At 36.7% G+C, this 11,482-nt stretch overlaps 1 protein-coding gene across 4 annotated transcripts; it reads right to left on the bottom strand.

Annotated features, from left to right (window-relative positions):
* Positions 1-6,946: 6,946 nt before the first annotated feature.
* On the bottom strand, positions 6,947-11,474 carry tex36 (testis expressed 36). 4 transcript variants are annotated; one of them, XR_010908092.1, is made up of 5 exons: positions 10,877-11,010; positions 10,579-10,725; positions 7,777-7,857; positions 7,293-7,687; positions 6,947-7,136 (listed from the first exon to the last, which is right to left on the bottom strand). XR_010908092.1 is itself a non-coding variant. In XM_067455971.1 (4 exons), the coding sequence occupies exons 2-4, from the start codon at positions 10,708-10,710 to the stop codon at positions 7,364-7,366; spliced, it is 537 nt and encodes a 178-aa protein (XP_067312072.1). In that variant the 5' UTR covers positions 10,711-10,725; positions 11,426-11,474; the 3' UTR covers positions 6,947-7,363. The 4 variants fall into 4 exon arrangements, 2 of the variants coding, with proteins under 2 accessions (XP_067312072.1, XP_067312071.1); XR_010908091.1 differs by having other exon boundaries at positions 6,947-7,130; XM_067455971.1 differs by lacking the exon at positions 10,877-11,010 and adding an exon at positions 11,426-11,474 and having other exon boundaries at positions 6,947-7,687.
* Positions 11,475-11,482: the final 8 nt, after the last annotated feature.

Below are 11,482 nucleotides of genomic sequence, written 5' to 3'. Positions count from 1 at the left end.
ACTTTAAGCAGAACATCTCAAATGGAGATTAATAAAATGCAGCTTACTTGTTTATTGGTGTTTTCAGATCATCCACGTGCGCGAGAGACCTTGAGTGCATATGGTTGCCAGATAGGATATGTTTAGGTAAAACACCGGATAGTATACGGGATTCTTTTCACAGAAAAGCTCTGTTTGGGGGATTTAATTACTGAAATCAACCACACGAACGCAAGCTCTTTCTCACGTGCGGATGATCTGAAAACACCAATAAACAAGTAAGCTGTATTTTAGCAATCCCCATTTGAGATGTTCTGCTTAAAGTGTCATTCAGGCCTGTATTCTGTCAGGACTCAAGAGCCGCTTCGCTGAACAGCTGAGCTGTGAGTGGCTGAAATAAGCCAATCAGAGCAGAGCTCAACATTAATATGCATGACTCTTCCAAATTAAGCAAAAACAGAGCATTACATCCTAGGGACAATTTATAGGGTTGTAAATGGACCTGTAAAACTGTATCTGGACAATTTTTGACCTTAAAGGGGGGGTGAAATGCTGTTTCATACATACTGAGCTTTTTACACTGTTAAAGACTTGGATTCCCATCCTAAACATAGACAAAGTTAAAAAAACTAATGTTGGACGTTTGATGGAGTATTTCTGTGTCAAAAATACTCCTTCCGGTTTCTCACAAGTTTCGGAGAGTTTTTTTCGAGTATGGGTCGGCTTGACGTTAATAGAGCGGAAGGTCCTTGTATGGGCCGTACGGGCTCTTCTCCCGGTAGGGTGCGCGCGCGTGTGACTAGAGCGAGAGAGGACATGCACGCCCAAAAACACTGGTTTTTGATGCAGCGGTTCCAGCGATAAAGGTTCGGTCCTGCTTTGGAAGCAGCCGGTGAGTAAAACTGCTTCAAATGTCTGTGCTGTTGGCTATCGTCGCGTGAGTAAACATCAGTAAACGACACGATCGCGTGCTTCGTCATTCAAATGCGCTAACGGTTACTACATTGTTGTTCTTTGTTTAACGTTATACTAGTCTGACGTGCAAAACCGTTTTGCTTGCTACTGCTAAGGTTTAGTTGCATACAATAGTCCATAAACCGAATCATGACCTCATAAATTGCGAGTAAACACACACAAATTTCGACAGGCCACTAAATACAGTACATACCACAGAGACGGACATCCTGCTGTTGCTGTTTCTCCTGTTCAATTTATTTCAGCCTGATTCTGGATCATGTATTAGCTGAATCCGATCGATAGCCATGGGTTTCTCCACGCTTGAGGACGTCACCGCTTTGGGTGTGCTCGTCATTCTTTAGCTCCGCCCACACGATACGCCTCCAGGCGCTCGTTTTTTTTCCCGGAAAGACTCGGTACAGCCCATATTTCTTTTATAAATATAATAAAACTAAAGACTTTTTGGAGATGTGAAGGATGCAGTACTATAGGTACTCAAGATTGACATGAGATTTAACAATTTAACATATTGTTTCAAATCATTCTAGGGCACCTTTAAACCACATCATCGCATGAAATATGCTAAATCTTCATTCTTTTCTATGTGTTTCAGTGGCACAATAAAATTTTCTAGAGGATTAGTCCACTGCTGTTTTCATTTCTCATTGACTCAGTGATTGTAAAATGTGAGACGCACTTGAGTGAACTGGTGCAGCACAAAGTACTGACTTTTATCAGTACTGAGTTTTTCTGTGTGTTATAACATCCTTTCAGACTGATCTATTCACAATGATACACTGTACGCCTCTACGGATGTGAGCAATCTTTTAACAATGATTTATTCTAATGCATCAGCCCTCTCCACCTCATTTGAATGAATATTTCATCACTAAGAAGGTTTATTCTGCGGTGTGTGCCGGGTCTCCTGCAGCCATTTCTCAAGGTTAGACAGAGTTATCACAGGGCCAAGCTGAAAAACAAGGATGGGTGGCTGAAAGGCAACAGTGAGCGATATCTCACAATAACAGCGTCAAGGAAAAGCTGCTGTCGACTAGGAGAAAACAGCTGAATTATGCCTTATGAATTATAATGCCTGGAAATCAAAGGTAGGGTTTAGACAGCAGATCACACGTGTATCGTAACATAATGCCGACTGAATTAATTTCTGCATGACAAAGAAACATTTGTTTACACTTGTCTAAAAAAAAAGGCTAATTAGAGTGTTAAGATGCACTAATTATTTCATCAGAGAGAACGGTATATGGGCCAAATTATTTGTCTTGACCTCTCGTGTAAAACATGCCAGACTGTTTCATTAATTCATTACCTGGCAAAATTAATTATAATGAGGCTAGTGAAATGAAGTGATTAGGTTGAAATGCCCTTAAGTTAAGGCTCTAATTCAGAAATGATTTATGCTGATTAATCTACTCTATTAACTGCACTCTAACGTACCTTGACATCTGACTATCCTTTCATAAATCATTGACGTTAAAACAGTTCCCATAGTAACCTAAAAGGTTTGTTTAAAGGTGCAATAGGTAATTCTCTGCAGATTTTTTGTTGTTGTTGCACTGGTTGAAAGTCTCCTCATATCCTGATAGCAGTCACTTAAAGATGCTGTATGTAAGTTTTTTACTGTACTAAAGCATAAAAAGACCATCTTATGTTTGCAGATATTTAGGAAACATGCTGAGTTAAAGCTACACTGTGTGATATTTTCCCCCATCTAGCGGTGAAAAGGTATATGACCATCCAGTGAATAATAGTTTCTGTTCCTCTCAATTTCGATTTCGTTTCAACTCCTACGGTGGCCGATTTAGCGGCTTCCAGTTCGACCTCTTCAATGAGTGTTGCTTCAAGTGATGAGGTAACTTTTGAAAACTATTATAATTTGCAGTTATTTAATTTGCCAAACGATCTATGATCAAATTAATCTATGTTAAATGAATAATAGTTTTACGTTTTTGTTATTTATTTTTTACCATTTCATTGCTAACATCAGCTATCAGGTTCCCAGATGAATGCAAGCTATTCTTAGTAAAGGAACTTTTTTTATCAGTGCTATCTTTATTCTGTATATTGTACGACATCACTAGCGTAAGGCAAACAAATTATAATGCAATTAAAATATTAATCTCATGTTATCCGTCATAGAACACGGATTTATGTTACAAGGTAAACAATACTTTTTCATCATTGACGCGAGGAAAACTATCCTAGACGTTGTTCTAGTGTTATGCACAGCACACCATGATATAATTAGCCAAGCAACAATAAAACTTCCAATATACACAAATAGGCTGAATTAATATTACCTGTCGAGAAGAAAGCAGGCAACGTCGGCGTTTTTAAAAAAATCGTTGCTCCTCATGAGCTCTTTCCATCTTGGAAAGGCCACTCCAATATTTACTTTTGTCTTGTTGATTTGCCTGTTGCGATGCCATCTTAATTCTCTTTTCTGCTTCCTTGGCGACTCTGATACATATCCCAGAGACTAAGAGTGATCCTCCATCATCATATAGCAGCCTCAAGCAATCCTCCTCTTCACATTCAAAACGGTGCCACGAGTGTAAAAACGCGAAAAGCGAAGCTTGAATTTATGGGTATGTCCCTCTTTGGCAAATGTACTTTCAAGATGGAGGAGCAACATGGTGACCGCCATCCGAACCCTCACCCGTATGTATTTTCAATGGTATATTATAAAATTACGAGAATACTTTACTTGAAAGAAGTAAATATACATTAATGAGCACATATATTTTTGAAAGAACTAAGTGATTTTAGCTAAGAATAAACTAAAAAAGTTACACAGTGTAGCTTTAACATACTTGTTTCTCTGAAAAATAATGCTACAGCCAGTGAAATGTGCGTTCCGTGTTGGAATGTCGGTTTTTGTTTTGGTCTGGCTGCAGTTTGCGGAGAACACAACTTATTGGAGCCATGGAAGAAAGCAAACAAAGTGGGTCAGAGATTGCAGATTCTACCCTAACCAAAAAGCCTCGGAGTCCATCTAAAATCTATATGATCAGAAGCACATTAAAATGCAAAAAAAATAAACTCATCAACTTAAAAGTGTTTAGGACCCCTCACCTTCCATTGTCAATTGCACCTGTTCGTGTTGTGTGTCAAACTGGCATCATGCGTGAGCGTCGAGTCTAAGTAGATGAGGCAAATTATATTTTAAAATTGGACTGCAGTACCCATTTCAACCACTACTTGTCATTCCTACATACAGCACCTTTAAGTGGTATAAATGTAATTTTACAATCTCAATTTTATATAATTTTATATATCGTCTGTTGAAGGCATAGGACCATAAAATGTTTGTTCAACGTCAATCAACGTGTGTTTCCATATACATCAGCAGCGCGTTCACGTAGGCTACGCTGTGCAGAGCGAAAAAAGGCGAGTTTACTTTTGTTATTGAAAAAACGGTTTACTTTTGTTATTGTAGTCATGTTACTCACACTATACTGTAAATTTTTCTCACCAGTGAATGACACATGATGTAATCCAATATGTTTCTCGTCGCCTGTGTGCATTTATATATTTTGGAGGAGGCGTGGCTTTGTACGCTGATTTGCAGGAAGGGTGGGATCATATGCTTTCAATGCAAGCAGGCTAAAGTTAGCATTTCCCAGATCACCGGAAATGTAAACACCTATTGAAAACTTTCATGTTTCCTGTTATGAAGGCCAATGCACTTTTATTTTTTAACTCAACTCAGATGCTATTGGTGTGTACAGACATTTAAAGGAACAGTACAATAAAAGATTAATCTCAATGAGATGCAGTTCTTTGATCTCAACCAGGTTATTCTGCATTCCATTCCACAAAGCTTGTGTCCAGCAATCAATTTTTCAATATGCCTTTCAACAGAGAGAATTGCAATGTGCTCTCAATAAATAGCAACACCGAGACAAATAATAATAAGATCAATAGCATTTGGAAAATCAAAGCCTATCACTTTGCCCAGAACCAGAGTAAGTCAGACAATAAACAGAACAGACAATGTTAAGAGAATTCTCTGTGCCATCATCACCATGGCAACATGTCTTATCTTTCATGAATAGGTTATGAAAGAAATGTAATGTGTAAAACTTCATTACCATCAAATAAATAAATACCTAATTACTAGATGCCATTTTCAGAATAAAGGCTAAAAAAAAACAAGAGCAATTCCCCCAATAGCTCTCCTACTGTTTTTACTATCTGGACACATTGTTAAAGGAAATCTAGAAAGCACAGAGGATTCTCCTCGCTGCTCTTTTCCAGGTGCACGCATATAGCGACACAGCTGCCGTTTCAAATGCAACACCTGCTTGAATAAGATGGCAATCTTACAGGCTCTCTTTGAAGCTGAGATAATGTAATGCCGCTCACTGTTTAATCTCTTTCAAAGGCAGGATACTGAGCTTTAGCCTAAACGTCACTGAGTTTTTTACCCTTGTATCCCCACAGATCCCACTGTTTCTTTCTATGAACCACATCGGATAAGTAAAATGCCACATTACACGGCAATTTCATTTTAAATACTCCCATAAGAAAGAAAAATTACAAAGGAGTTCTCTTTAGCATTTCAGTTATTTCTCTTAAAGCAAAAGAGACCCCAGTAATCTGACATGAAAGCAGTTATTGTTATTATTAATAATTTGTCAAAATCTTCTCTGAACTGTCACAGTAATTTCTATATTGATTTAGGTTGTTCTAAGACATACTGTATAATATAGGCTAAGACAAAGTAAAAGTCAACAAGAAATTAAAGTTAAGTGTCTTCTCTATAGCGTGCTGGAGGTATGGCATCTCTTTGTAGGCCAAAATGTGGAAGTGAGTTAGCATTTTTGCCCTTCTGATTCTATTGTCCCGAAGTCAGTGTTTTTTTTAAATGGTAGGCTATTTTGTTTAATTGGCTGAAATAAGGTCTGTGGTGAACACAAGATCTACATTTTCACGAGAGAGCAGGTAAACTCGCCGCTTTTACAGTCTTATTGTGCTTAATATTGTGCTCTTATAAACTAGTCTAATTTAAACATTCGGTGAAAATGTTTTTAGACAAAAACCGGAAGAGTTGTCAGAAGTAATTTATAGCCTAGCTTTAGCCTTTTATTCTGGCGACTGCATTTAGTAATCTGTGATAATTATCTTTATGGACAAAACGTGTAAGTTTTTGTTGTTAATAATCAAGAAGCTTATGGGACAATCTTATTGTGTGTTTGTTGAGCAAACTAGTGTGTGATGCTAACTGCTCAGAGCCGGCCTTTCCATTAGGCAATATAGGCGGTCGCCAAGGGCCCCGTCTTATATTGGGGGGCCCCTCAATCTTAATATCATTTTTTTTTACTCCAATTGGGCCAATTTTTATGATCTTGCCTAGGGCCCCACAACCTCACGGGTCGACATTGTAACTGCTCATTGGGTATTGTGTCTATTGTGAAGTATATTCGAGTGAAACAGCTTCTTGGACAAGTAAAAATGAAGGGCGGGACTTGATTTGCTAGTAAATCACATCAGAGGGCCACATCCAAAATCCCATACTTCCATACTATATAGTGGGTGAAAAACAGTATGTGACAAAAGAAATGTGTCCAAATGAAAGTACCCAGATGACCTACTTCTTACAGCAAGAATCTGAAGCATGAATACTATCCTATGAGGCCACAGAAGAGGATATATGAATGGCAGTGAATTGACACAACTGACTCGATAATTACTACATGGTGAATGTAGTACGCCCTGATTCCATTCATACTACACATATACATTTTCAGCAGTTGTGAAGTAATTACTTACTCAAAACAAATTGATTTCGGACACAGCTGTTATGTTGCTGCAAGAGGAAGAGGAAGTTATTTTGATTAAAGATAACAAGGGCACATTAATTTAAAAATATCTTTTTAAATGCATTTTTAAAATAAACTGCAATATTGCATAAAATGGTGAAATTTTAAAACAGGACATATTTTTTCCTTTTTTGTCTTTTTTATTATTATTAAACACTGCACTAACACTTATACTCTTCACCGAATTAAACATTTAAAAATTTGTGACACAGCAAATAAAAAAGTTCAGTGACGCTAGTTGAGTGGCACGGACAGACAAAAAGGAGAGTGACCTCTGCTGGTTAAATCAGATAATTACACATTTGCAAGGAAATTCCAAGTGGCGCTCACTGCAGATTAAATTACGTCCAGCTCCCCCTCTCTGGATGCCACGAGGTTGCGCTAATTCAGCTCCATCTCTAATGGGTGGGGGGATAGCGTTATAGGTAGGGTTAGGGTGTGTTTGGACCTTCTAGCTCCACCCATTATTCCCAAATTACATCTAGAGAGGGGGAGCTGGACTTCACACTCCACCAGTGAGCAGCCTCTCAGAAATTCCCACAGAGCATCATGTTTAGTGTCATGATCATCTCTGGTTGTTTTATTTAGGGTGTTAAGGAGTGGTTGGTGGCTGCTAGTACACTTAGTGAAGTGTACTGGTTCGAGTCGTCCCTTCCAAACCACATGAAACACTCCCCAGCCTGAGCCGCAGCGTTTATTTGAGACCTCGCCGAGTGATCCCTGGGGAAGCGCCTTCTGATTGGGTCCGTTCTGCCCTCTGTTTCCTGTTTGGGCAGGAAGTCTGTCCGATAAGCAGAGTTGTCCCACTGTGCTGCGCTAACTGGACTCAAGGTGTCATAATGATGGCACAGGCAGTAATGAGAGTTATGCTGGCGACGCTCATCCATACATTTCTTACGGCCTAAACCCTTTACAAATAAACACATGCACATTGAAATGGTATAAAGACATGAAATATAATAGATAGAATCACTGTTTTTCATAATGATGAACTCACCTGATCATACACATTGATAGTGTCCTGCAGTGATGTGCGGTTATCATGCGCTGACAATGGATATTCTCTACCCATTGTTTTCTGCAACAGAAAGACTCTGTGATAGTGGATTGATCAAAATGGTTACAGTACAGTACACATTGTAGTTGGTTACTGATTCCAAATGACATAAAATTACACATTTAAGGTAGCCAAATATAATCTGACCAATTTTTAAATTACTTTTAGACTATTTATCATATTGATGATTGAGTATAATATTGTATAGTATTGATATAAAAATACAAATAAAAAGAAAATATATTCCATTCTGTTCTTAACAACATGAAATGCATTAAATATTTACATTACATCAGGGCTTCCCAGACTGGGGTTCATGAAGGAATGCAGGAGGTTTGCGAGTAATGAAATGAAATGACACTTTTTAAAACTTTATTTACTAAAAAAGATACAAATATATTTGGTTTGCATGTCATGAGACCATTATCCGACATCAGAGAACCATGAACTTCTTAATTATTTATTACTATTGACTTTGACCTAACTAAGTAACTTAGAATCTCAGGGGGGTACTTATATAAAAGTAAATAGATTAGGTCAAAGAGGTTCAGTTAACAAAAAAGTTGGGGAATCCCTGTATTGTAAATATGAAATGATGTGAATTTGAATGTGTTTGAAAAACAAAACCTTCCAAAGACAGTAATACATATTTAAATGATCATGAATGACTCACTGAGTGATAATTCAAATAATAATTAACGTGTCCATCAGGAGTTGATTAGATATGCACTGTTTCAATGTTGGGAAATACTTGTTTTTAAAAGTGAAATGATTTGTGTAAATCCAGAGATCAAATGCTACGAGTCTCAGTTTTCAGTGATAGATTCATGAATAGTGGCTGGTCTGTGTGTGCAATTCCACAAACCTAGAAGACATTCTGAATGTAAGCAATAGTTTTTTTTAGAAAGGTAAAAAAAAACTGGGCTAGTAGGAAAAATTAATGAATTATGAATAATTGACTGCCATTGTGAGAATAATGTAATCAAGCAATATAAAAGTAACTATAGTCTGAAGAGTGTTTTATAATGTAATATAATCTAATTACAAGTACTTAAAGTGCCCCAATTATGGATTTTTGTGTGAATGAAAGTGAATGAAAACCTCCTGCAAAGTTTTAAATCTGAAAGTGCACCATATAAAGTTATTGTCTCTCAAAAGTAATTCTATTAAACGAATCGCAAGCCACTTTGTTGTGACATCAAGATGAAACATTAGCATATCGCCCGTCCACTTATTCCGCATATTGTGTTTCATATTGTGTAGTTCTCTGGCTAACTGGCTAACTCAGATTATTACCGTATGAAAAACTACTGTAAATCAACTGTGCGCTGCAGTATTACATAAAACTGAGTCTATTAATGCAGATTGTCTGTCATTCTTACTATCTTTTGAGTAAAGATAATGAAAGCATGGAGCAAGATTTGTTTTGCAAACTTTAATGTTCCATTCACGTTATTGCATAATGTACCTCAAACTGAGTAGCATCACTGAAATGTCACAGAAATTTCCTTTAAGGTTCGGGTGGAATAACTAGTTCTTCCATTGTTTCATCATCGATTCGGGGATTTATGTAAAATCGACATCATCGTTACAGTCTTTACAGTGTGTACAATCGATGAGCTTTAAGAATTTAAGATTTAATGGCCGTTTGTTTCTGAAATACCATACATGTATTGTATGCGGTAGACTGGGCCATCTGACAAATCAGAGCAGAGTAGGCTTGCAGAAAGGTGGGATTTACAGAGACTGATTCATCCATCGAGTCGTTTGAGAATCATTGAATACTGTGGTGATGTGCAGTGTATTTTATGGGATTTTTTTGCATTTTGCAGACCTTTGATGCATGTGAAACTGTTTTTGGAGAACTCTTAAGAAAACTAAAATTAGGAAACAGCATGAACCCCATGCTTTACGTACCCTTAACCCATCCTAGGTGTATATGACTTTCTTTTTTTCAATTCAGACAAATACAATTGGAATTATATAAAAAAATATATCCTGGCTCTTCCAAGCTTTATAATGGCAGTGAACTGGGGTTGAGATTTTGAAGCCAAAAAAGTGCATCCATCCAGGGGGTTGATAAAGGCCTTCTGAAGCTTGTGTAAGTTTTTGTATTTAAAAATGTATTATACTTTTTTTTTTAAATATAAACTAAAATAACTATGCAGCAATTTTTCAGCGAAAGAGTAACCCCTGACATGAGGCATGACACATTGAGGAACACTGAAGTGCAGAGGATTGAGCAAAACTAAACACCGGTCAAAAAAAATCTAAAACGAGAGGTTTTAAAGAAAAATGTTGTTTTTGTTGAGTTGTTTTATAAATAAAGTTATACATATGGATATATTTCTTACACAAACCAATCGCTTCTTTTTAGAAGGCCTTGATTAAATCCCTAAACTCTCTAACAGCCAAAGCTTGGAAAAGCCAGGATTTTAAAACATATATTTTTAAATAGGTTTAACTATTAAATATAATGAATAACTAAAATAATAATAACAGCCGTGTTTGTCTGAAAGAAGAATATCATATACACCTGACCTAGGCTAGGATGGCTTGAGGGTGAGTAAATCACAAAATAATTTTAATTTTTTGGTGAACCAACTATCCCTTTAATTTTTGGAATCTGATTACGTAATCCAGATTATGTATCAGTTACTACGCAGCACTGAGTAGCCTACAGTAACACTTTGTAGATGGTGTAGTGTAAAATATCACTTTATTTTAAAAGCAATGACTAACCTTTTCAGGATTGATAAATAATCTAGGATATCTCTCCTGCGTTGGTGTCAGCGGTTGAGGAATTCCATGCGCCAGCATCGAACCTGTGCTTGTACACTGATCACGTGACTGTCCATGTCCAGTCTGAGACATACCAGTGTGAACGAACTGGGAAAACAACAAACGGACTGATAAATAAATGAATAACTCACGAAAGAAAGAAAGAAAGAACAATGTAAAATTCTGCCTAAAACCACTAGGTCTATGGCCCAAACGCAATTAGGAAAGACTAACGGTAGGTAAAGTGTGGTTATCTTACCCAGTTTCCGCCCTGGTTCTTATTAAAATATCTCTTGCCTCCTTTATTCATTGTCACTGCATGAATTTAAAATAAGCACCTAACTAAAAGTTACATTAGGTGAACTCAGGTGAGAGCGCAGTGATTTTTGAAACCATGGCAACAGAACGCACAAGCTATTCATGAACAAAAACACAATTAACAGATGCATGTTAACATATAACATGTGGAAATATCGCGGATAAAAAAAATATTGTAATAAAATAAGTAACGTCAAAATAACATAAAATCAATGTAGGCATATTTATTTTATATGATATACAAAATGAACCCATTTCGATATATGTTTATAATTTAATATAATACATAATAGTAAAACATATTTCAATATGTAAGTTTACGTAAAATGTGTTGTTATATAAAATATAAAAAGTAATACAAACATTACAAACAAACCGATTTGAATGAATATGTATTACACATATATAGCCTATATATTCTTAATATATAACATATTCACATCAATGTCTTTAAAAGTATATTTAGTATTATAATAAAAAGCATTTCTACATCTTTCCACTCTTTTCTAGAAAGACGCGTCGCTGACGTCACGTCTACTTCCGGGTG

The sequence above is a fragment of the Pseudorasbora parva genome, chromosome 10 (assembly GCF_024679245.1).
Source record: "Pseudorasbora parva isolate DD20220531a chromosome 10, ASM2467924v1, whole genome shotgun sequence".
NCBI classification, from domain to species: Eukaryota; Metazoa; Chordata; class Actinopteri; order Cypriniformes; family Gobionidae; genus Pseudorasbora; species Pseudorasbora parva.
The sequence above is the reverse complement of the archived record's forward strand: the minus strand, read 5'-3'. Positions and strand labels throughout refer to the sequence as shown.